Source organism: Musca autumnalis, unplaced genomic scaffold (assembly GCF_047663935.1).
Source record: "Musca autumnalis isolate F117 unplaced genomic scaffold, ASM4766393v1 scaffold_5, whole genome shotgun sequence".
NCBI classification, from domain to species: Eukaryota; Metazoa; Arthropoda; class Insecta; order Diptera; family Muscidae; genus Musca; species Musca autumnalis.
The window spans coordinates 32,442,179-32,469,384 of record NW_027412088.1 but is presented as its reverse complement, the minus strand read 5'-3'; the positions used below and the strand labels follow the sequence as shown (position 1 = coordinate 32,469,384).

Here is a 27,206-nt window from a genome sequence, read left to right as displayed (position 1 = left end):
TCCTGGGTTTTTGGCTTAAAGGAAAAAAATTAGAACACGCTTACGTGGCGCCGCATATGTATGTCCATGCGTATGTATTAAGGAATGAATGAAATGTTGTTGTAGTCACTTCTTCGAGGTGAGAAGGAGTTGGATGTGGGAAGTATAGATGACGATGATGGTGAGAAAGAAAAAAAAACAATAACAAAAAATTGGAATAAGTTGCTTGTAGTGGTTACGTTTTTTTTGTCCTTCAGGAAGAGTTGTGCAATAATAACAACGAGGAAATCCCGAACAAAAAAGAGAGCATAAAACATGTTTTTTCTTAATGGCCAGTCAGTCGTTGTTCCACGCCAAGGAATGGGGTAGACAAAGTCGACAAATAGTCTGAACATTGTCTCAAAAATGAAAAAAAAAATATTGGGTTTAAATAAGACAAACGCACATAGTTCCATGTTGTAGTACAATTACATGTAGAATTTTTTTCGAATGCAAAAATCTTCGAAATTTAATAACATAAAATTTTAGGCGAATATAATTTCGGATATTGGTTCAAATGTTAAAAACAAAGAAAAAATTATGGAATTGTGTTATTACTTTCAGTAGTATTATTTTTGAATATTTTTTAAGTGAAAATTTAAAGTTCGAAAATTTTCGAACATCACCATACCTATATAAATTGATTAAAAAAACAACAAAACTATGCTAAATACCTAAAATAGGCTTAGTACCAAATTTTATATATAAAATTCAAGTTCGAAACTTTTCGAACATCACTAAAATTATGTAGGTTGTAAATCGTATTATTCACAAATCAAAAACTATGCTAAATTAGCCTATTTTAGGTCATAAATCAAAATTTATTTATAAAATTTGTGTTCGAAAATTTTCGAACATCAAAAAACCTATGAAAATTGTATTTTTATTATTTAGAGATCAAAAACTATGCTAATTTGGCCTATTTCGGATCTTATAATACCAACATTTATCCAAAAATTAAGTTCCAATATTTTCGAACATCACTAAAACTTTGTAAGTGGTAAATTTTATTATTCAGAAATAAAAATCTATACTAAATTAGCATATTTTAAGTATTAATACCAACATTTATTTATAAAATTTATGTTGGAAAATTTTCGAACATCAAAAAACCTATGTAAATTGTATTTTTATTATTCAGAGATCAACAATTATTCTAATTTGACCTATTTTAGGTCTTATAATACCAACATATATAAAAAATTAAGTTCGATTAAGTTCGAATATTTTCGAACTTCACAAAAGCTATGTAAATTCTATTTTTGTTGTTGAGAAATCAAAAATTATACTAAATTCGCCCATTTTATGTCTTAAGAACAAAAACTCATATTTTAAATTTAAGTTCGAAAATATTTGTTTAATGTAAAAACAATGTTCGAAATTTTTCGAACATGCTGAAAATTTTTTAATATTCAAATATGTTTCGTGCATATTATTTTAACATTATATTGAATGCTTATTTGCTGTCATTATTTTATTTTTTTTTTTTTGTATTTTAAAAGCAAAAACTCCACGTTCGAAAATTTTCCGAACACCACAAAAACCTATGTTAATTATATTTTTATTTTTCAGAGATCAAAAAACTATGCCAAATTAGTCTATTTCGGAACTTTAAACCGAATTTGATACATAAAATTTAAGTTCGAATTTTTTCGAACATAACAAAACCTGTGTAAATTGTATTTTAATTATTCATTGATCAAAAACTATATTTTAGGTCTTATAATTCCAACATTTATACAAAGAATTTAATTTCAAATATTTTCAAACATCAGAACATTGTATGTTCGAATATTTTTGAAAGTCACAAAACCTATGTAATTTTTTTTATTATTCAGAGAACAAAAACTATTCTAATTTGACCTATTTTAGGTCTTATAATACCAACATTTATACCAAAAAATGTAGGTTCGAATATTTTCGAACTTCACAAAAACTATGTAAATTTTATTTTTATTGTTCAGAAATCAAGAATTATGCTAAATTCGACCATTTTACGTCTCAAGAGCGAAATTTATATTTTAAATTTAAGTTCGAAAATATTTGTTCAATGTAAAAACAATGTTCGAAAATTTTCGAAATATTCAAATATGTTTCGTGCATATTATTTTAACAATATATTGAACGCTTATTTGCTGTCATTATTTTTTTTTTTTTTTTTTTTTTTTTTTTTTGTATTTTAAAAGCAAAAACTCCGAGTTCGAAAATTTTCCTACATCACAAAAACCTATGTTAATTATATTTTTATTGTTCAGAGATCAAAAAACTATGCTAAATTAGTCTATTTCGGATCTTTAATACATAAAATTTAAGTTCGAAATTTTTCGAACATCACAAAACCTGTGTAAATTGTATTTTAATTATACTGTGGATCAAAAACTATGCTAATTTGACCTATTTTAGGTCTTATAATACCAACATTTATACAAAAAATGTAAGTTCGAATATTTTCGAACTTCACTAAAACTGTGTAAATTCTATTTTTGTTGTTGAGAAATCAAAAATTATGCTAAATTCGCGTCTCAAGAGCAAAATTTATATTTTAAATTAAAGTTCGAAAATAGTTTTTAATGTAAAAACAAACTTCGAAATTTTTCGAACATGCTAAAAATTTTTTAATATTTAAGTATGTTTCGTGTGTATTATTTTAACATTATATTGAATGCTTATTTCCTGTCATTATTTTTTTTAGTATTTTAAATGCAAAAATTCCGCGTTCGAAAATTTTCGAACATCACAAAAAACTATGTAAATTATATTTTTATTCCTCAGAGATCAAAAACAATGCTAAATTAAACTATTTTACGTCTTAATACCGAATTTCATTTATAAAATTTTGCATTGAAAATGTTCGAACTTTTCAAAATATCGATTTTTGTACACATTTTTATCATTTGTATAATTTTTTTTTAATTGTGTTAATTTCATAAAATTTTGCAGACAAGTAGTAAATTCAGCTATTTTACGCCTCAAGACCAACATTTATATTTTTAATTTAAGTTCGAAAATAATTTCTTAATGTAAAAACAAAGTTCGAAAATTTTCGAACATGCGAAAAATTTTTTAATATGCTAAAATGTTTAGTTCATATTATTATAACATTATATTGAATGCTTATTTGCTGTCATTATTTTTCTTAGTATTTTAAAACAAAAACTCGTAGTCCGAAAATTTTCGAACTTCACAAAAAAACAATGTAAATTATATTTTTATTCCTCAGAGATCAAAAACTATACAAAACTAGTCTATTTTACGTCTTAATACCGAATTTCATTAATAAAATTTAACTTCGAAAATTTTCGAACTTAGGAAAATTTCGATTTTTAGAAATTTTTTTTAAATTTGTTTATTTTTTTGATTGTTTTAATTTCATAAAGTTTTGCAGACAAGTCCTAAATTCAGCTATTTTGCGCCTCAAGGCCAAAATTTATATTTTAAATAAAGTTCGAAAATAGTTTTTTAATGTAAAAAAAAGTTTGAAAATTTTCGAACATGTTAAAATTTTTTTAATATGCTAAAATATTTAGTTCATATTATTATAACAATATATTGAATGCTTATTTGCTGTCATTATTTTTATTTTTAGTATGTTAAAGCAAAAACTAGGTGTTCGAAAATTTTCGAACTTCACAAAAAACAATGTAAAATATATTTTTATTCTTCAGAGATCAAAAACTATACTAAACTAGTCTATTTTACGTCTTAATTTCGAATTTCATTAATAAAATTTGACTTCGAAATTTGTCGAACTTAGCAAAATATCGATTTTTAGACATTTTTTAAATTTGTTTATTTACCTTTTTAATTGTTTTAATTTCATAAAGTTTTGCAGACAAGTCCAAAATTCAGCTATTTTACGCCTCAAGACAAAAATTTATATTTTAAATAAAGTTCGAAAATATTTGTTAAATGTAAAATTTCGAAAATATGTCGAACATGCTATAAATTGTTTAATATGTATTATAACATTAGTTCATATTATTAAATTATATTGGGCGCTTTTTTGCTTGCATTAGACAGGTTTTGTAATGTTAAAGCAAAAACTTGAAGTTCGAAATATTTTCGAACATCACAAAATATGTAAATATTATGTTTATTTTTCAGTGGTTGAAGCTATGCTAAATTAATAAATTTTGCATCCTAATACCGAAATTTATTAAAAAAAAATGTATGTTCGAAATTTGTCGAACTTACCAAAATCACGAATTTTGTGGAAAATATTTTTAATTTGTTTCCTATTTTCATAACATGTTGCTGGCAAGTACTTTCATAACACATAAGAATATTTCTAATTTCGAAATTAAATTCGAATTTTTTCGAAAATGATAAAAATAGTTTAATGTACTAAAATTCGTCATGCCTATTATGATGTGCTGATATTAAATGTTTATTACTTTTCATTATTTTTTATAAGTTAAGGCTACCAATTATTGTTCGAAAATTTTCGAACATCAGTAAAACTAAGAAAACTATATTATTATTGTTCAGTGATCAAAAGCTGCGCTAAATTGGTATATTTTACCAATTGGCAAGTTCGAAATTTTTCGAATTTAAATCTTATCAATAAAATTCGGTATTATATTGATAAGATTTAAATTCGAAAATTTTCGAACTTGCCAAAATAAGGATTTTTGCAGTCATTTTTTTTAATTTTTGTTCTAATTTAATACAATTTTGCTGACAAGTACGTTTGCAGCACATAAGAGTATTTTTAATGAAAAATTTCGAACATGTTAAAAATTGTCAAAGTGCTAAAATTCGTCAAGCATATTATTAGAAATTGATATTAAATGCTTATTTGCTTTCATTTCAATTTTTTTAGATATGTTAAGGCAACAACATAAACTTCGAATTTTTTCGAATTTCAGAAAAACTATGTAAATTATATTATTTTTGTTCTGGGATCAAAAAGATAAGCTAATTTTGTCTATTTTACGTCTTAGGGTGGAATTTTAGACATAAAATTTATGTTCGAAAATTTTCGAACTTACCAAAATTACGATTTTTGTAGGAAATATTTTGATTTGTTTCCTAATTTCATACAATTTTGCTATTTTACGTCTTAATATCGAATTTTATTAATAAAATTTAAATTCGAAAAGATTCGAACTAGTGAAAATAAGGATTTTGCAGCCAATTTTTTTAAAATTTTCTTTTAATTTCATACAATTTTGCTGACAAGTACGCCTGCAGCACATAAGAGTATTTTAAATGTAAATGTTAAGTTCGAATCATGTTCGAACATGTTACAAATTGCCTTACGTACTAAAATTCGTCATGCATATTATTAGAAATTGATATTAAATGCTTATTTGCTTTCATTTAAATTTTTTAGGTATGTTAAGGCCACAACTTAATCTTCGAATTTTTTCGAACTTCAGAAAAACTATGTAAATTATATTATTATTGTTCTGGAATCAAAAAGATAAGCAAGTTAAGTCAATTTTACATTTCAGGGTCCATATTTAGACATAAAATTTAAGTTCGAAAAATTTCGAACTTAGCAAAATCACTATTATATGTAATCAAATTTGTATTATGTGTATTGAGCTCTTATAATAGTTTGCTGGCAAATACTTTCATAGCACATAAGAGTACTATTTAATGTTGAAATTAAGTTCGAAATTTTTCGAATATGGTTAACAAATTTTATGTACTAAAATTCGCATTGCATATTATTATAAATTTATATTAAGTGCCTATTATAGCTTACATTCAAAAATTTTCAAATTTTATATCAAAAAAAGGAAATTCAATATTTTTCGAACATCACAAAAAGTATGTAAATTATATTTTTTGTTCAGAAATCAAAAACTATGCTAAATTAGTATATTTTACATTTTTATATGTCTTATTTAAAATTTCCACGAAATCCCAATTGAATCCACAATGCAACACCCTGTAATATAAGCCAAAGAAATTACCACCAACCACCACCTATTTAACAGCCGACAAAGCACGACAAGAACAACAACTAGACTCACACAAATAAACAACAAAATAACGATGATGATGTCTAGTCCTCCACGACAATATTTCTACGATTAATAACAAACACTGTTAGGCAGACACGAAGTAGTTGTAAAGGATTAGGAAACGAAGTTGAAAAAAACGACAACTACCAAACACAGGAAATAACGACAACGATGACGACGACGACGACAACGAAGTGACCACTACATTGCAATTAAAACAACAGCTACGTTAGTAGCACACGAACTGCAAAAAACGATGTTCGGTGTGATGCAGAACACGAAGTAGTGACGGCAAGACATACGAAAATCCTTTGGAAGGCAAATGCTAACACACACACACAGGCACTCTCTCATTTTGATTAAGGTAGATGCAGAGACTAACGTACATACATATGTATTTCTTGCAATGTAAAAAAAGTTGCACGCACAATCAATATAACTGTCTCCCACCCTGCCACTCAACCCATTTTCTTTCGAGGAAGGAGTTTGGAATGTTCTTCAGAAATAAAAAAATGTTAAAAATGAGCTAGCTATATGTTGTTGGGAAGGATCAAAGGACCACATGATAGCCTACATGAATGCAAATAGGTTTATATTGCAATAAATTTTAGTAGGTTCTACTTTTTTAATGGTAATGAAACCATTGATTGGATAATAGGATTAGTTAGGATTTAATGAAAAAAACAATTTCGAATTTCCTGCAAAAACAAGAACTTTTTGAAACAAGTCGTCCATTAAAACATGTTTCGAGCATACCCGAAGAGAACAACCTGATTATATGTTTGGCTTTATATGGGGTTTAAACGCCGTTGGAAAATTTATTGATGTTATTTTGCTTGAACTCAGGTCCTGTTTCACAAAGACGATTCGAATTCAAATTCGTTCGAAATACTACCAAACCTCTGTCTAATAAAAAATATTTGATTAATTTTTCCAAAAAAAAAAGTCCAATTCGAATCGTCTTATGGAAACAGACCATTAGTGTGCAAGGAACTTCTAATAATAGGGACAACATATTTTTACATAAAATTTGAATGATATTTTCACAAAAAGTTAAAAATGCCGAACAATAAAATTCTATTTTTATTTGTATTTTAAATGTAACAGTCATAACCTCTGTTAAATAACTAAACATTAAATATGTCACCCTGTTAATATTCCAGATATAACAGGGTAACCATGCATGTTAAAGACAGTTAATTTTAACACATAAAGCGATGTGTTGAAAGTATGTGCAAAGAATTCACCACATGAGGTATCGTAGCCGAGACATAAACCATTTAGACTTTGTTTTAATCCGGTACATATACAAACTCTAAAAATAACATTTAGTACAGCATTAATAGCTGTAATCAGAATTAGGCCTGTCTTTGTTACCAGAGTTCTGTTTACACAAAAGGCCGTGATTACATCACAATAGTCATCATATAGTCGTGTTAAGTGTAATAAAATAACGAACGATGTATGTTTGAATTGAGATTGTTGACCATAAAACGGATTTTCAAATTCAGATAAGTCCTCATTGAATTAAAGAAAAATCAGCCGACTTTGCTGACAGCTAATTATCCTCAGGCTATGACTGTAAACAAAAAGAAAAATAACAAGACCAGGTTGACCTAAATGTCTTATAGTACGGTTACATTAGAGTTTTTTGCCAGGATAACCCACTTCATGAGGATTTATTTGACGTTTACACTATGAAATTGACATTTGAAACCCAAACCCACTGGGTTAATCCGTTTAAGTGTAAACGGGGTATTATGAATATAATTCTCATTTTATAAAGAAATAAAATTTTCGAAGTTGACTCAAGGAGTTTTGTAAATTCCCAGGGTAAATTTCTTATAGAAGAATGTCTTTCTTATAGAGCAAGTAAAAAAGTATCAGTCGACATTACCGACAGAGATATACCCTCAGCCTGTGTGGATTGAAATACTTTTTTTCCAAAAAAAACTTAGTTATTTAGGGAGGTTTTCAAAACAATATAGATAGGATTAAAGCGCAAAAATTTGCGGGGATATCGATTGATAGGCCTTTTTATACCCTACACCACTATGTGGGGAGGGTATTATAAGTTGGTTTTGGCCAAAAAGTTTGTAACGCATCGAAATAATGGTCGTAGACCCATACTTATATATACCAAAATGAATGTCTCGACGAGCTAAGTCGATATGGCTATGTGTGTCCGTCCGTCAGTCTGTCCGTCTGTCCATCTAAACCTTGTAATCACGCTACAGGTCGCAATTTTGATCGGATCGTCACGAAATTTTGGGGGCTAATGGGGATCCTAAAGAAAGAAGCATATTGATTTTGGTGATGGTCGGATAATATTCAGGGTCGGAATGGGCAAAAAACTTATTTGGAGGAAAAGTCAACGTTTTATTTCAAAGCGAATATCTCCGCTTCTAAAAGGGGTATATCAAAAGCAAAACCTGATAATGAAAGTAGAAATATCACCTTTGCAACCATGCTACGTAGGTTGTCGTAGGTGGTCAATCAACGAAGATATCGCAAAAGCCGCTAATAGAACACAACTTTTCATTTTTGCGATTTTAATAATAATGACGAATATCACAGCTATGGTTCGGGACCTTCCAAAAGCAAAGTCTGACAATGAAAATAAAAAATCCCATCATTACAATGATGTAAAACAGGTTGGCGTAGGTATCCATATAACGGAGATATCGCAATAGTCGATTTTTCCACTTTTTTGGAAATCACGCTACAGGTCGCAATTTTAATTGGATCGTCACGAAATTTTGGGTGTTATTGGAGGTCCCACAGAGGAAAAAACCTATTGATTTTTGATAATGGTCGAACATTATTCAGGAGCGGAATGTGACAACAAAAATAAATAAATTGGAAAAAAGACCAACGTTTTATTTCAAAGTTAATATCTCCCTTCTGTAGGAGGTATATCGAAAGCAAAACCTGGCAAGGAATGTAGAAAATATCACCTTTACAACGATGTGAAGTAGGTTGTCATAGGTGGTCAAACAACAGAGATATCGCAATAGTCGGTAGTGCATCCCTTTTTCCATTTTTGTGCAATCACACTACGAAATTTTGATAGGATCCTCACGAAATTTTGGGGGTTGATGGGGTCTAAAAGAGAAAGAAGCCTATTGGCATACATCCCACTTTTCCATTTTTTATTTGGGTTGTACTGTCGATGCACTTAAATGCGTTTCAAAAAAATTGACCTATGTAATGAAGACATTCAGAGCAAAGGCGCAAAGCTATCCCAATTTCAATATTTTGAATTTTATTAGTCAAAAGCTTATGAACAGGGGTAGTGGTGTAGGGTATCACATAGTCGGCCACGACCCGACTATAGCCTTGGCTCACTTGTTTTAAACTGAGTTTCGACAATATTTATTTTACAACTTTCGGACTTTTTTCTCATGGACTTGCCCTTGAAAAAAATTTTACTGTCGTAATTGAGGCAGCGAATGCAAGTTGCTTCAACAAAAATCAAAGCTATCCGAGAGAAAGTCTTGAAGTGAATGTGGGAGGTACCCGAAGGAGTGGACCGATTGAGGCCATATTGAAAACTTATCTGAGTCTGGTACACATTTCACGATGTGCAAAGTATGGACCAAATCTGTCACTCAAGAGTTACCGTACGAACAATTTTTCCGAACATTTTTGAACTTTTGTGGGGGCGGTACTTGAAGGAGTGGACCGATATGGCTTATCTTCAAACTTAAACTATGTTTGGACAAAATATTACTAAGGCCAATTTTGGGCCGAATCGGCAGATCCTTTCGAGAGTTATCTTGCGCTCCAACCACATCACACGGTGTCATAGGTGTTTTTTGCAACTTTCAGGCTATTTTCTCCGGAAGTATGGACTTGCCCCTGCTTAAACTTGTACCGTCGTATGGAGGGCCGTGAATACAAGTTGCTAAAACAAAAATCAAAGCGATTCGAGAAATGGCCCTAAACTGAACTTTTCCGAAATTTTGTGTGGGAGGTACCCGAAAGAGTGAACCGATTGAGTCCATATTGAAACCTTATTTAAGTCTGATACACATTTCACGATGGGCAAAGTATGGACCAAATCGGTTATTCCCTTCAAGAGTTATAGTGCGCACAAATTTTCCGAACATTTTCGAACTTTTGTGGGGGAGGTACCGGAAGTAGTGGACTGATATAGCCCATCTTCGAACTTAAACTAAGTTTGCACAAAATATTGCGAAGGCCACATTTTGGACCGAAACGGCAGATCCGTTCGAGAGTTATCTTGCGCTCCAATTACTACACACTGTGTCATAGGTCTTTTTTGTACCTTTCAGGCTATTTTTCTTTCAGGCAGTATGGACTTGGCCCTGATGAACATTATAGAGTGAAAGTTGCTATAACAAAAATCAAAGCGATTCTTGAACAGGCCCTAAACTTACCCTTAAACCGATTGAGTCTCCACATTGTCAGTGAGCTATAAGTATTTATACACAAAATTCATCTAACAATGCCAACACCTTTTATATTTGGCCACCGTTTATTTGAACTCGCGACATAGTGCAGCCATTATCTCGGGAACTACGGACTTGCCCACGAAAAAAATTACAATGACGTAACGGGGGCCGCACGAACATCCTGTTACAAAAAATTTCATAACGATTAGTGAGGTGTCACTAAACTGCACTTATTTCAAATTTTGTGTGGGAGGTACCTGAAGGAGTGGACCGATATAATCCATATTCGAACCTGATGTATGCCTAGAGGTAGTATTACCATATGCAAAGTTTGGTTCAATTCGGTTACTCCCTTCGAGAGTTATCGTGCGCACAAGTTTTGCCACAATTTCTGAACATTTGTAGGGGAGGTACATGAAGGAGAGGACCTATATAGCCCATCTTCGAACTTAAATCAAATCTGGACAAAATATTTCGATACCCAGAATTTGAACCGAATCGATTGATCCGTTCGAGAGTTATCGTGCGCACCAGCCAGCCAGACAGACAGACAGGCGGACGGACATTGCTAGATCTACTCAAAATTGTCTGAAACGGATATCGTACAAACATACTTGGGGTCTAAAACTATTATTTCGATGAGGCACATTTTTGGTCGTATCAAAGTGTAAATACTCTCTTTAGCCTAAAGGCTGAGGGTATAATAATACCAGGTTGACCTAAATGTCTTACGAATATAATTCTAATTATACACTTTGATACGACCAAAAATGATACTTTTTTACTTGTTTTATAAAGAAATAAAATTTTCGAAGTTGACTCAGGAGTTTTGTAAATTCCCAGCGTAAATAGAAAAATATCTTCTTGTCAGAAATTGTCTCCTTATAGAAGGTCTTCTTTTAGACGAAAGTTCTTATTGAAGAAGGTCTTCTTATAGAAAAAGTCTTCTTATAGAAAAAGAAGGTCTACTTATAGAAGAAGGTCTTCTTATAGAAGAAGGTCCTCTTGTAGAAGAAGGTCTTCTTATAGAAGAAGGTCTTCTTATAGAAGAAGGTCTTCTTATAGAAGAAGGACTTCTTATGGAAGAAGGTCTTCTTATAGAAGAAGGTCTTCTTATAGAAGAAGGTCTTCTTATGGAAGAAGGTCTTCTTATAGTAGAAGGTCTTCTTATGGAAGAAGGTCTTCTTATAGAAGAAGGTCTTCTTATAGAAGGTCTTCTTATAGAAGAAGGTCTTCTTATAGAAGAAGGTCTTCTTATAGAAGAAGGTCTTCTTATAGAAGAAGGTCTTCATATAGAAGAAAGTTTTCTTATTGAAGAAAGTCTTGTTATTGAAGAAAGTCTTCTTATTGAAGAAAGTCTTCTTATTGAAGAAAGTCTTCTTATTGAAGAAAGTCTTCTTATTGAAGAAAGTCTTCTCATTGAAGAAAGTTTTCCTATTAAAGAAGGTCTTCTTATAGAATAAGGTAGTCCTTTAGAAGAAGGTCTTCTTATAGAAAAATGCCTCCTTATAGAAGAAGGTCTTCTTATAGAAGAAGGTAGTCCTTTAGAAGAAGGTCTTCTTATAGAAAAAGGTCTTCTTACAGAAGAAGGTCTTCTTATAGAAGAAGGTCTTCTTATAGAAGAAGGTCTTCTTATAGAAAAAGGTCTTCTTATAGAAGAAGGTCTGCTTATAGAAGAAGGTCTTCTTATAGAAGAAGGTCTTCTTATAGAAGAAGGTCTTCTTATAGAAGAAGGTCTTCTTATAGAAGAAGGTCTGCTTATAGAAGAAGGTCTTCTTATAGAAGAAGGTCTTCTTTTAGAAGAAGGTCTTCTTATAAAAGAAGGTCTTCTTATAGAAGAAGGTCTTCTTATAGAATGAGGTATTTTTATAGAAGAAGGTCTTCTTATAGAAGAAGGTCTTCTTATTGAAGAAGGTCTTCTTATAGAAGAAGGTCTTCTTATAGAAGAAGGTCTTCTTATAGAAGAAGGTCTTCTTATAGAAGAAGGTCTTCTTATAAAAGAAGGTCTTCTTATAAAAGAAGGTCTTCTTATAGAAAAAGGCCTTCTTATAGAAGAAGGTCTTCTTATAGAAGAAGGTCTTCTTATAGAAGAAGGTCTTCTTATAGAAGAAGGTCTTCTTATAGAAGAAGGTCTTCTTATAGAAGAAGGTCTTCTTATCGAAGAAGGCCTTCTTCTTATAGAAAAAGGTCTTCTTATGGAAGAAGGTCTTCTTATAGAAGAAGGTCTTCTTATAGAAGAAGGTCTTCTTATAGAAGAAGGTCTTCTTATAGAAGAAGGTCTTCTTATAGAATGAGGTATTTTTATAGAAGAAGGTCTTCTTATAGAAGAAGGTCTTCTTATTGAAGAAGGTCTTCTTATAGAAGAAGGTCTTCTTATAGAAGAAGGTCTTCTTATAGAAGAAGGACTTCTTATAGAAGAAGGACTTCTTATAGAAGAAGGTCTTCTTATAAAAGAAGGTATTCTTATAGAAGAAGGTCTTCTTATAGAAAAAGGTCTTCTTATAGAAGAAGGTCTTCTTGTAGAAGATCTTCTTATAAAAGAAGGTCTTCTTATAGAAGGAGGTCTTCTTATAGAAGAAGGTCCTCTTATAGGAGAAGGTCTTCTTATCGAAGAAGGCCTTCTTCTTATAGAAAAAGTTCTTCTTATGGAAGAAGGTCTTCTTATAGAAGAAGGTCTTCTTATAGAAGAAGGTCTTCTTATAGAATGAGGTATTTTTATAGAAGAAGGTCTTCTTATAGAAGAAGGTCTTCTTATAGAATGAGGTATTTTTATAGAAGAAGGTCTTCTTATAGAAGAAGGTCTTCTTATTGAAGAAGGTCTTCTTATAGAAGAAGGTCTTCTTATTGAAGAAGGTCTTCTTATAGAAGAAGGTCTTCTAATAGAAGAAGGTCTTCTTATAGAAGAAGGACTTCTTATAGAAGAAGGACTTCTTATAGAAGAAGGACTTCTTATTGAAGAAGGTCTTCTTATAAAAGAAGGTATTCTTATAGAAGAAGGTCTTCTTATAGAAAAAGGTCTTCTTATAGAAGAAGGTCTTCTTATAGAAGAAGGTTTTCTTATAGAAGAATGTCTTCTTTTAGAAGAAGGTCTTCTTATAGAAGGTCTTCTTATAGAAGAAGGTCTTCTTATAGAAGAAGGTCTTCTTATAGAAGAAGGTCTCCTTATAGAAGGTCTTCTTATAAAAGAAGGTCTTCTTATAGAAGGTTTTCTTATAGAAGAATGTCTTCTTTTAGAAGAAGGTCTTCTTATAGAAGGTCTTCTTATAGAAGAAGGTCTTCTCATAGAAGAAGGTCTTCTTATAGAAGAAGGTCTTCTTATAGAAGAAGGTCTTCTTATAGAAGAAGGTCTTCTTATAGAAGGTCTTCTTATAAAAGAAGGTCTTCTTATAAAAGAAGGTCTTCTTATAGAAGGTTTTCTTATAGAAGAAGGTCTTCTTATAGAAGGTCTTCTTATGGCAGAAGGTTTTCTTATAGAAGGGTTTTCTTATAGAAGTATGTCTTCTTATAAAAGAAGGTATTCTAATAGAAGAAGGTCTTCTTATAGAAGAAGGTCTTCTTATAGAAGAAGGTCTTCTTATAGAAGAAGGCCTTCTTATAGAAAAAGGTCTTCTTATAGAAAAAGGTCTTCTTATAGAAGAAGGTCTTCTTATAGAAGGTCTTCTTATAGAAGGTCTTCTTATCGAAGAAGGTCTTCTTATAGAAAAAGGTCTTCTTATAGAAGAAGGTCTTCTTATAGAAGGTCTTCTTATAGAAGGTCTTCTTATAGAAAAAGGTCTTCTTATAGAAAAAGGTCTTCTTACAGAAGAAGGTTTCCTTATAGAAGAAGGTCTTTTTAGAGAAGAAAGTCTTCTTTTAGAAGAAGGTTTTCTTGTAGAAGAAGGTCTTCTTATAGAAAAAAGTATTCTTATAGAAGAAAGTCTTCTTATAGAAAAAGGTATTCCTATAGAAGGTCTTCTTATAGAAGAAGGTCTTCTTATAGAAAAAGGTCTTCTTATAGAAGAAGGTCTTCTTATAAAAGGAGGTTTCCTTATATAAGAAGACCTGCTTATATAAGAAGTTATTCTTAAAAAATGAGGTCTTCTTATATAAGAAAGTCTTTTCATTGAAGAAGTTCATCTTATAGAAGAAGTTCATCTTATAGAAGAAGGTCTTCTTATAAAAGAAGATCTTCTTATAGAAGAAGGTCTTTTTATAGAAGAAGGTCTTCTTATAGAAGAAGGTCTTCTTATAGAAGGTCTTCTTATAGAAGAAGGTCATCTTATAGAAGAAGGTCTTCTTATAGAAGAAGGTCTTCTTATAGAAGAAGAGGTCTTCCTCTTGTAAAATACATCATATGGCACAAGACTTTTTAAAGGGATTTTAGGATTGTGACCATCAACGATGTTGGTTGCTCACCGTAGGATTTTTTAAGGTTTTGGGCCATTATGGATTAAATTTTGTCCTACTTCACAAGTAGGACACGCAAGCATCTTACAAGCGACCGGTCAACAGGACGGTTCTAAAGTTAGCGACTGTATTGCGCCAGTGTTAGACTTTAATACGGCGGAAATCTACCTACCAGAGCTTGGTATGAGGAACCGAAGTGTCGGGTGGCGAAACTTATCTGGCCAGTTATATCGGCACGCAGAACTCTATCCCTACTCTCGCTTAGTAAGTCCGAGAAGGGAATCGCGATAGGTATAATCACGGGACACTGTCGCATCAGGTCAAGAACTTGACTTCTGTAGGCTTTGTGTGCATGAGGGAGAGTTAGAGACGATAGTAACACTAGGCAGAGACTGCTGGGTGACTACGAGATATCTACCCTCACTGGAGTCTCATCAACAGATCATGCAACCCTTGTCCGTTTTTCAAAGTCGTGCAATTGGCTCTGGGAAAATAGTGCAAGACCCACACAAAACTGGGTGTAATGTGTGATTATGATACAAAAAATTAAAAATTTTCAATTTTTTCATTTCTCATTCTCTACAATCTGTACAATTTACGCTTTTTACCTTACTATCTTCTCCTAATACGAACCCTTCGTATTTATTCCTCTATTTCTTTCTACTTTCAGGATGAACACATTGGACCTATGGTCTCCGAGTGAAGCGGCTATTATGAATTAGGGCCGCGCATCCTTAAATCTAACCTAACCTTCCGGCCATTATGTTAAAAAGTATGAACTTCTCCACAAAAAAAAAAAATATTACCTTGTATTCAGGACCACAAGAACAAACCTTGAACTGCTCTTAAACGAAAATTTTTTTGGGAAAGTAGTCCAAAAGGATGAAGTGGAGTCAGTCTTCAAACTTGATTTAAGTTTTAAATAATTATTATAATGTGCAAAGTGTGGGTCAATGTGAATCACTCTTTTCGATAGATATAGTGTCCACAAGCCATTTATCGTAAAAATTTGTTTAATCAATCGGGCCATCACATCAGGAGGTATGGACTTCCCTTGAAAACAATTGTATCATTGTAATCAGAAATACATCCATAAAATTTGTCAAAACTATCCTTCAACACACCTTAATCTGCACTTAATCAAAATGTTTGGAACTCATGTGTGGAAGGTATACGAAGGATGAGGCCAATATAGTCCCATCTTCGAATTTTGATCTTCGTTTTTTAAGAAAGTTTGGTCCTCGAGTTTACGAGCGCTTCAGCCAGACAAACAGGCGGAGGAGACACATGTCTAGTAGATCAACTACAGATTGACTAAAACGAAGTGAATGTGGATTAAGACAAGTCATATGCCTATGGAGCGTATTGTTATCGAGGATGTAATATCCAATGGCGAATAGATTACACGTTTTATGACATTTGCCTATTGAGAAAACATAATATAGACATAAATTCAGAAAAAATACTTGAGTGTTTGGACCAATCCGAACCAGAGCTACTTGCAGAGCTAAACAAGCTATGGCTTAGTAGAATTATTTTAAAAAGTTTAGGCGATAAGGAAGTATAGGTAGAAGCTAAAATAATTAGAGCTAAAGGAGCATGTGGAACTCCAGGAGGAGTTAAAGGAATATAAAGTTCGATTATGTTTGGAACAATGCCTGAGCCCGAAAATCTCTTTATACCCTACACCACTATGTGGAAAGGGTATTATAAGTTTGTTTTGGGGAAAATTCATGTAACACCGTGAAATATTCGTCGGAGACCCCCAATGTGGTACACCAATCTTCATATCTCGGCGAGATAAAGCGATTTTGAGATGTGTGTCCGTCCGTCCGTCCGTGTGTCCGTCTGTCCATTATAAATTGTAATCAAACTCCAGGCCGCAATTATGGACCGATCGTCACGAAATTTGGTATGGAGGTCGGTTTCACATCAGAATAGATCGCTATTTTGATTGGTGATGATTGTGAAATATTTAGCGGGTGAAATGGACCAAAAACATATTTTTTATCAGATTTTGTAGCTGCTCTGTAGGTGGCAATAATAGTCCGATCGCCTCGAAATTTTAAATAAGGTAAGAGTATATGACAAAGAAGAAGCTTGCAATTTAAGATGGCGATCAGATAATGTTTAGAGGGTTAAATGGACCACAACTTTTGTGTGAAATTTGTGAAAAATTTTAATAAACAGCTTATATCTTTGTTCCTGAAAGACACCTTCCCCCCTCGTGAGTTACATTTGGAAGACGATCTCTTGACCTTTTAATTGATGTCAATTATGTTGATGTACGTGATCAGATAACAGAGTTCCAGTTCCTAATATATCCAGTTTTTTGTTTGTAGTGTCATCATAAACCGGCTAGAGGTCGCAATTATAGCTCAATAGTCACGAAATTTTGCACGAGGTAAGAGTTTAGGTTGATGAAAGTGTCTATAATTTTGCATGATTATCTGATATTATTTAACTGTTGACATAGACCATTACTTTTGTATGAAAAATATACAAATTTAATTTTTGGTCCATATTTTCACTTCTGGAGGGCATATACCGGCAAGGCAGCCTACATATGGAAAAATAACTACTGATCTTCCCCCTGATGCAAATTGCAATAATGTGTCTGCTAGATAACGCACCTTCTGCCTGATATATATAATGTGTTTTGTGTAGAGAACCACAGTTTTCTCCCATGCTACAAATCGTCTCTATCATGACAGAGAATTTTTCAGTTCAGTTGTCAAATTGGATTTTTATACAAATATTGCAACATGGGGTCGCTTCGCCAGGATTTAGGGTAAAGGGGATACAAACAAAATACGACCAAAGACGTGTCTCATCGAAATATAGGTTTTAGACCCCAAGTATATTTGGACGAAATTCGTTTCAGACAATTTAGAGTCTATTTAGCCCTGTCCGTTCATCTGTCTCTCTTAATGTCTAGCTGGCTGGTGCGCACGATAACTCTCGAACGGATCTACCGATTAGAACCAAATTTTATACTTCGTAATATTTTGCCCAAGCTTTGTTTAAGTTCCAATGTAGGCTATGTTGGTCCACACCCCCCCAAAAAAGTTCAAAATTGTTTTCGAAAATTTGTGTGAACGATAACTGGCGAAGTGAGCAATCGATTTGCTCCAAACTTTCCATATATTATTATTCCTTCCAGATATAGATCGGATAAGACTATATCGGTCCTTAGGGTACCTCCTACACAAAATTCGGAAAAGGGAAATTTAAGAGTCCCTTTGAATCGTTATGAATTTTTTCAGCATATTGTACTTGCGCCGCAAATCCGCAAGTTAACTCTCAAGGGGATTTTCTGATTGGTCGAAACTTTACACATCGTATTATTTCATCCAGTCATGTGTCAGGTCGGAATATGGACCATATCTATCCGTCCTTCGAGTACCTCCCACACAAAATTTGGGAAAAGTGCAGTTTGAAAACCCGTATCGGATCTATTTGATTATTATTTTCTTTTTGAAGAAGGTTCTTTTTACGTTCTGTATTCTGGTCCCTTTCCCAAGGTAAGTCATACTTCCTGAGATAATAGTTCAGAAGTTCCAAACATCCTTGCCGGCTCCAACTAAAATTACAAATCTGAAAAAATAATTCTCAAATATTTCCAAAATGTAGAATTTAGCTTACTAAAATTGATTTGGTATATCCCCATATTACGATACCTACAGATTCCACGTATTTTGAAGCAATCTCGTGTTACAAAATAAATATATTTTTAGAGGCTAAAGGTATATCACCATTAGAGCCGCTGACTTATACTCCCTTTGTTGCTGTTTAATTGAATATGAATAATTTTGGGATTTATAAATTTGTTTGCATGCAAAATTTTTGAATTTCTATTCATTATTAGTTATTTCTACCGGTATAAAATATATTTTAGATATCACAATATATGCCCACAATGAACTATTTTCGAAGCATATGTGAAATACAAGTGCACAATTTTGGACGATAGATCTTCAATAAACTCCCAATTTTCCCAATAATCAAATTGCGTGGTATATATGTATTTATTTTAGGTGTATTCCAAAGAGCAACCTGATACTCAAAGACAATTTGAAGATGTAGCAGGAGGGGCTAATAAATGTGAATTTTCCAATTTTCGAATATTATTTAGAAATGTATAATTTATATATTTTTCCACAAACATCCCAGTAAAGACCAGGGAGGCTTCTCTTATATCAATTGATTCATATTATGTTATTGATAGTGTCCTAAGTTGCCATTTGTAGAGACGTTTTTCATGGCTGAAATACTCAGCAAATATCGCCAACATTACTAAGGGGTATTTTGCCACCATTGACAATATGATGGGAATCGAACCCGGACATTCAGCGTGCAAGGCGGTTTTACATAGCTAATTCCGACAGGTTGTGGTGTAGGGTATCACATGGTCGGCCCCGTCCTACTATAGCCTTTGCTTACTTGTTTCCTATCTAAGCTTTGTGACAGTAGCGAGTTTTTTAAACTATCGATTTGATCCCTTCATTTCGGAAAATAGGAATTTCCTCCCGGAAAATACAGCCTTGTACTCGGTATTCTTACTCCCTAATTTTTTACAAAACGAAGTTTTTATTGGTGTTTTTTCGAGGTCCATACCTCCGAATGTATGTATTGGAGTAATTAAAAAATTGTTAAAGAACTTCCCCACGAAGAAATACTTAGTTTTAATCAGGACCGAAAAGAGTGCCTACGACATAAATTTCAAAACGATGATAAAAGAAATGATCTTTAGTTTGAATTTAAATCGATATTTGGTCTATAAGTTTTCGAAAATGTAAAGTATAGATTTCCTTAGGAAAAGAATTGTAACCCTTTTTGGCACATCAAAATGTTGAACTTTTGTGGTTAGAGTATCCAAAGAAGTCCTCCAACTAGGGATCGGTAAGTCGACTTCCGATAAACCGGCTTTTTGCAATCAAAAGTCTAAAAACCATAGTCGACTCTTGACTGGAGGGGAAATCGCATAATCGATTTAATATTATATGGAAAGAAGTCCTCCTAAAGCGGTATTTTTAGATAGAAGGGTTTCTAAAGGGAACTTCTACAGTTGGAAGACCTGGGAAGACAACTCTTCTTCCTTTATTTTATTCTATAACTTCCTTGAAACTTAATCAATATCGACAAATACGTTTCTACTTTTTCTTGATCGCTAACCCACTGAAAGTCAACTATTTTCGTAAACTTACCTGTAATTCAGATTCGGTAACATCAATTTCACCGCGATATACAAAATCAATGATGGTTTTCAAATCTGTGAATATAATATCGCCCGGCAATATAATTGTTGGATGTTTGCAGGGATTCTCAAGCAGGAGCTTTTGAAAATATGATGAGCAGGCGGATAGGACCACCTAAAGGAAAGGAAAAGAAGAAACAACAAATTCAATTAGTCCATTCAAAGATAACAAAACTCATTTTCAACTTACCTTGTGGGCCTTGAGTGAACCATGTTCACAGGATAGGGTGACATCAACAAATGATAGATCTTCACGCAGTTGTTGGAACACCGAAGTCATGGTGTTCTGATAGTTATTCCATCGTAAACTAAAATATTGATGACTTCGTTGAGCCATTTTGTTGCCGTTGTTTTTCTTTTTGTTGCTGGTATTTTGTAATTTTTATTTTGTTGTTGTTACGCGCAATTGCCTTAATTTGGCGTGGCGTTTTTTTCCTTCTTGATCTTTTGCTTCTTAATTGATAGAAATAGGGTTTCTATATTGGCAGCGGCTGCTGTGTTTGTTGTTTGAGGCTTTGCCAAAAGACGCTTAGCTCTGTTGTTGGCTGTGCAACAAATGTGATACAAATTATCCGGTTTTATATATTTTAATTCAATTTTTCAATAATTTTTTGGTGGTCTTGTGTTGTTGTAATTCAATAATATGTTGTTTTTCTGAAATTGAAAAAAATAAAAATAAAAAAAAATTTAAAAAATGGAAACATTTTTTGGGTAGTAATTGCAGATGTAAACTTAAATATCTTGATGTTCAGTTGATGGAAAGGACGGACAATTCGAGCACATCTATAGGGGTCCTAAAATCGTCCTCCGTTGATTGACGACCTCCTAAAGAAGTTTTCGATTGTCTGAAGACCTCCTAATAAAGAGGTCATCTATTGAAGAAATCCTAAAGAGGTCATCTATTGACAACCTCCTAAAGAGGTCTTCTACTGATTGGAAACCTCCTATAGACTTTTGTTATTGATGAAAAACCTCCTAAAGAGGCGTGTGTTGATAGAATACCTTTTAAGGCGGTCGTCTACAGATTGAAGAACTCCTAAAAAATAGATGTTGTCTATTGTTAGAAGTCAACCTAAAGAGGTCGACTATTGAATGGAGACCTCCTAAAGAGGTCATCGAAGACCTTCTAAAGAGGTATTCTATTGATTGAAAACCTCTTATAGACTTCTTTTATTGATAGAAGACCTCCTAAAGAGGGTGTCTATTGATAGAAGACCTTCTGAAGAACTCTTCTATTGATTGAAGACCTCTTAAAGTGGTCGTCTAATGTCAGAAGACCACCTAAAAAGGTCATATATTGTTTGAAGACCTCCCACAGAGATCTAAACATGTCGTCTATTTATAGAAGACCTAACGATATCACCTATAGATAGAAGATCTCTCAAAAAGGTCGTATATTGATAAGAGACCTCCTGAGGAGGTCGTCTATTGATATAAGACCTCCAAAAGAAGTCGTCTATTTATTGAAGACCTCCTAAAGAGATCGTATATTGATAGAAAACACCCTAAAGAGGTCATCTTTTTATAAAAAAAAAATCTTCTAAAGTCGTCGTTTATTGATAGACGACTTCTTAAAGAGGTCGTCTTTTTATAGAAGACCTCCTTAGAAGGTCGTCTATCACTTTAAGACCTCCTAAGGAGATCGCCTATTGATTGAAGACCTCCTAAAGAGGTCATCTGTTGATTGAAAACCTTCTAAAGAAGTCTTCTATTGCATGAAGACGTCATAAAGAGGTCTTATACTGATTGAAGACCTCCTAAAGAGGTTTTCTATTGATTGGAGACCTTCTAAAGAGGTCATATATTGATAGGAGAACTACTAAAGAGGTTTTCTATTGATTGAAGACCTCCTAAAGAGGTCATCTGTTGATTGAAGACCTCCTAAAGAGGTTTTCTATTGATTGAAGACCTCTTAAAGAGGTCATCTGTTAATTGAAAACCCTCTTCTATTGATTGAAGAAGTCATAAAGAGGTCCTATACTGATTAAAGACCTCTTAAAGAGGTTTTCTATTGATTGAAGACCTTCTAAAGAGGTCATCTATTGATTGAAGTACTCCTAAAGAGGTTTTCTATTGATTGACGAACTCCTAAAGAGGTCATCTGTTGATTGAAGACCCCCTAAAGAGGTTTTCTATTGATTGAAGACCTCCTAAAGAGGTCATCTGTTGATTGAAAACCTTCTAAAGAAGTCTTCTATTGATTGAAGACGTCATAAAGGGGTCCTATACTGATTGAAGACCTCCTAAAGAGGTAATCTGTTGATTGAAGACCTCCTAAAGAGGTTTTCTATTGATTGAAGACCTCCTAAAGAGGTCATCTGTTGATTGAAAACCTTCTTCTACTGATTGAAGGCGTCATAAAGAGGTCCTATACTGATTGAAGACCTCCTAAAGAGGTTTTCTATTGATTGAAGACCTTCTAAAGAGGTCATCTATTGATTGAAGTACTCCTAAAGAGGTTTTCTATTGATTGAAGACCTCCTAAAGAGGTCATCTGTTGATTGAAGACCCCCTAAAGAGGTTTTCTATTGATTGAAGACCACCTAAAAAGGTCATCTGTTGATTGAAAACCTTCTAAAGAAGTCTTCTATTGATTGAAGACGTCATAAAGAGGTCCTATACTGATTGAAGACCTCCTAAAGAGGTTTTCTATTGATTGAAGACATTCTAAAGAGGTCATCTATTGTTTGAAGACCTCCTACAGAGGTTTTCTATTGATTGAAGACCTCCTAAAGAGGTCATCTGTTGATTGAAGACCTCCTACAGAGGTTTTCTATTGATTGAAGACCACCTAAAGAGGTCATCTATTGATTGAAGACCTCCTACAGAGGTTTTCTATTGATTGAAGACCTCCTAAAGAGGTCATCTGTTGATTGAAGACCTCCTACAGAGGTTTTCTATTGATTGAAGACCTCCTAAAGAGGTTTTCTATTAATTGAAGACCTTCTAAATAGGTCATCTATTGATTGAAGAACTCCTAAAGAGATTTTCTATTGATTGAAGGCCTCCAAAAAAGGTCATCTGTTTATTGAAGACCTCCTAAAGAGGTTTTCTATTGATTGAAGACCTCGTAAAGAGGTCATCTGTTGATTGAAAACCTTCTAAAGAAGTCTTCTATTGATTAAAGACGTCATAAAGAGGTCCTATACTGATTGAAAACCTCCTAAATAGGTTTTCTATTGATTGAAGACCTTCTAAAGAGGTCATCTATTGATTGAAGTACTCCTAACGAGGTTTTCTATTGATTGAAGACCTCCTAAAGGGGTCATCTGTTGATTGAAGACCTCCTACAGAGATTTTCTATTGATTGAAGACCTCCTAAAGAGGTCATCTGTTGATTGAAAACCTTCTAAAGAAGTCTTCTATTGGTTGAAGACGCCATAAAGAGGTCCTATACTGATTGAAGACTTCCTAAAGAGGTCATCTGTTGATTGAAGACCTCCTAAAGAGGTCATCTATTGATTGAAGTACTCCTAAAGAGGTTTTCTATTGATTGAAGACCTCCTAAATAGGTTTTCTATTGATTGAAGACTTCGAAAGAGGTCGTCTATTGATTGAAGATCTGCTAAAGAGGTCGTCTGTTGATTGAAAACCTTCTAAAGAAGTCTTCTATTGATTGAATACATCTTAAAGAGGTCGGTATATTGATAAACACCTAACAGGGCCTCTATAGGCCAATAATTTCCTAAAGGGATATTCTATAGATAAATGACTGTCTTATATAAATAAAAGCCTTTCTAAGAGCCTCCTGTATACATGAATGACCTCCTAAGGGGATTTTCTTTACATAATTGCCCTTCTAAACGATATTTCTTTAGATAGAAGACCTCCCAATGGGATTTTTTATAGAGAGAATACTTCCTAGAGGAGTCTTTTTATAAAAACATACCTGCTCAGGGTGATGATCTCCTGAAGGTGTCTTCACTATATAAGGCCTCTTAAAGGGACCTTCCGTAAGTAAAAGGCCATTAAACAGTGTTCTATGGTTAGAACACTTGCTAACGGTCTAAAAATAGTTCCTAAATAACTTATCAATTTCATCATTTTAAAAAACTCTATGCTATTGAATTTGAAATCACATCCAATACACCAAATCTCCCCTTAACTACCCTTCTCTCACTATAAAACCTATAAGCTTGTAAATCATAATACAACCACTGACCTTTGCAAATAGATCTCAAAATATGTTTTAATTAAAAAATAAAAATTAAAATAATAACCTCAAATTGCAAGCAAGAATGTTTTGTTCTGAAATTTGCATAAATCTACAACAACAATGGTTTTACATTTATTATAGGCAGATTTCAATAAAAAAACAATACCCCCCTCCTATCGACATACAAATCTACAGATACAACAACAACAATATTCCAGGGTGACTTTATATTGTTGGATAATGAATGCCGGTCGGTAGTTCTCGCTCACCACTCTCCCTCCATCTTTTGAAAAGTGAAAAAGAAAACCAAGACAATGTAGCAACAACAACAACAATGAAAAAGAAGCAAACCCATACCCCGTCGAATTAAAACGAAAATTGATTTTGAAATGTATTTAAAAACCCTTCAATTGCATTTTTGCAAATTGCATTGTTTAGTGGTGCCGCGTCCGTTGTCATATGAATGTGATGGCTGGGCTGGTTGGTTAAGCAGGGTTGTCGGTTCAGGTTTTATTTTTATGTATGTATATTCTCCATCATAATATAGAGGGTATATTAAACTTTTCATTTGGTTCTAAAGGTACAATGGGATCTTCTATAAAAATGAGGCTAAAGGGGTCTTCTATGCATAGAACTCTTAAGAAGGTATTCTATATACAGAAGGCCTCCTATAACGGTCTTCTACAGAAAGAAGACATCCCAAAGGGATCCTCTACAGCATTGTTGGCCAGCAGAGAAAAAGCGACATTAAGTCCTTTGCACGAGTTCATATGCGTTTGTGTTACTTGCGCTTACGCTTCTTGTGTGGGTATAGTTTGTGTGTAAAACTAATGGTGGTGGTTTTTGTGTTCTGCTGCTAATTACGTAAGCAACACTGTCTTAGCAGATATAAGACCTTATAAAGGATGGAAGGGCCCCCAAAGGGCTTTTTCTCCTTTTGTAGACCCTAAAGGGGTCTGTCATTGATAGAAAGCCTTCAGAAAAGGGTGGTGGATAGTTTATCTCCAATCTACAGTGGTCTTCTGTAGATAGAAATTTGCCTTTCGTACATAGATGACCTTCTAAAAGTGTCTTCATTTGCCTTAAAATTTCACAAAGTAGTTTTCTCTAACTCTTTGAGAGATCGCCTATTGATTAAAGACATCCTATAGCGGGCTTTTACACATAGAAGACCACCTTAAGGGACCTTCTATACATGGAAGATGTTCTAAAGGGGTTTTCTATGGATATAGACCACATAAAGGGGTATTCTATGACAGATTGCCTCTTGAAGGGGTCTTCATTTGATATAATACCCACTAAAGGGGTCTTCTATAGATATAAGATTTCTTACATTTTTCTTCTGTAGTTAGAAGACCTCCTCTTAGAAGGATCCTTTATTGATTGAAGGCCTCATACAGCGGTCTTCTGTAGATAGAAACCTCATAAAGGTGTCTTCTATAGACAAATGCCCTCCACAAGGTGTCTTCTGTAGATAGAAGACCTTCATAAGACTTCCTAAATTAGTTTTTTCTATGTAGAAGCTATCCTAGAGGCGTCTGCTATTGATAGAAGACCTCCAAAAGACGTCGTCTAGTAATGGAAGACCCCCTAAAAATCGTTAATTGATTGAGGACCTCCTAAACAGGTCATCTATCGACCGCAGACCTCCCAAAGACATTGTCTATTGATAGAAGTGCTCCTAAAGAGGTCTTCTAAAGACGTCTCTAATGATAGAAGACATTCAAAAGATGTCGTCTATTGATAGTCCTCCTAAAGAGGTTGTCCATTAATAGAAGAAATCCTAAAAAAGGTGCCTATTGTTAGAAGACCACCTAAAGAGGTCGTCTGTTGTTAGAAGACCTCCAAAAAGGTTGTCTTTTTATAGAAGACCTTATAAAAAGGAAGTCTATTGAGAGAATACCTCCTAAAGAGGTCATCTATGGATATAAGACCTCCTATAGGGGTCGTCAATTGATTGAAGACCTCCTAAAGAGGCCGTATATTGATCGAAGACCTCCTAAAGAGGTTGTCTATTGACAGAATATCTCCTTAAGAGATCGTCTATTGATTGAAGATATCCTAAAGCGGTAGTCTATCGCTAGAAGACCTCCTAACGACATCGTCTATTGATAGAATACCTCCTAAAGAGGTCGTCTCTCCATAGAAGACCTCCTGAAGAGGTCGTCTCTCCATAGAAGACCTCCTGAAGAGGTCGTCTCTTAATTGAAGATCTCCTAAAGAGGTCGTCCATTGATTGAAGACCTTCTAAAGAGGTTAGCTATTGATAGATGATATCCTAAAGGGCTCGTCTATTGACAAAAAATCTCCTAAGGAGGTCGTCAATTGACAAAAGATCTCCTAAAGAGGTCGTCTATTGATGGAAGGTGGTAGGAGACCTCCTAAAGAGGTAGTCCAATGATAGAAGACCCTCTAAAGAGGTAGTCCATTGATAAAAGACCTCGTAAAGGGACCTTCTATACGTAGAAGACCTCCTAAGGAGGTCGTGTTTTGATTGATGTCTAAAGAAAGAAGAAGTCTTCTATTGATTTAAGAACTAATAAAGAGGTCTTCTATTGATTAAAGACCTGCTAAAGAGGTCGACTATTGATAGAGGACCTCCTATAGAGGTCGTCTATTGATAGAAGACCTTCTATAGAGGTCGTCTGTTGATTGAAGACCTCCCAATAAAATCTTTTATTGATTGAACACCTCCTAAAGGGGTCTGATATTGATTGAAAAACCCTTGTTTGAAGACCTCCTAAAAAGGTCTTCTGTAGGTAGAAGAGGTCGACTATTGATAGAGGACCTCGTAAGGAGGTCGTCTATTGATAAGAATCCCGCTAAGGGCGTCCTAAAAAGGTCGTCTATTGATAGAAGACCTCCTAAAAAGGTCGTCTCTTGATAGAAGACCTCCTAAAAAGGTCTTCTGTGGGTAGAAGACCTCCTAAAAAGGTCTTCTGTGGGTAGAAGACCTCTTAAAGAAGTCTTCCATTGATAGAAGACCTCTTAAGAAG

The 27,206-nt window shown here is 33.5% G+C and overlaps 1 protein-coding gene across 26 annotated transcripts in view; it reads right to left on the bottom strand.

Moving 5' to 3' along the window:
• The window catches only part of psq (BTB-domain-containing protein pipsqueak), a 384,732-nt gene that overhangs the window by 311,643 nt on the left and 45,883 nt on the right, over positions 1 to 27,206 (bottom strand). For all 26 annotated transcript variants that reach the window (XM_073990999.1, XM_073990995.1, XM_073991003.1 and 23 more), the window contains 2 exons: positions 20,245 to 20,708; positions 20,005 to 20,169 (listed from right to left, as the gene is read on the bottom strand). In XM_073990999.1, the coding sequence (XP_073847100.1) occupies positions 20,005 to 20,169; positions 20,245 to 20,391 (312 nt within the window). In that variant the 5' untranslated portion in view covers positions 20,392 to 20,708. The remainder of the gene's footprint in view (positions 1 to 20,004; positions 20,170 to 20,244; positions 20,709 to 27,206) is intronic.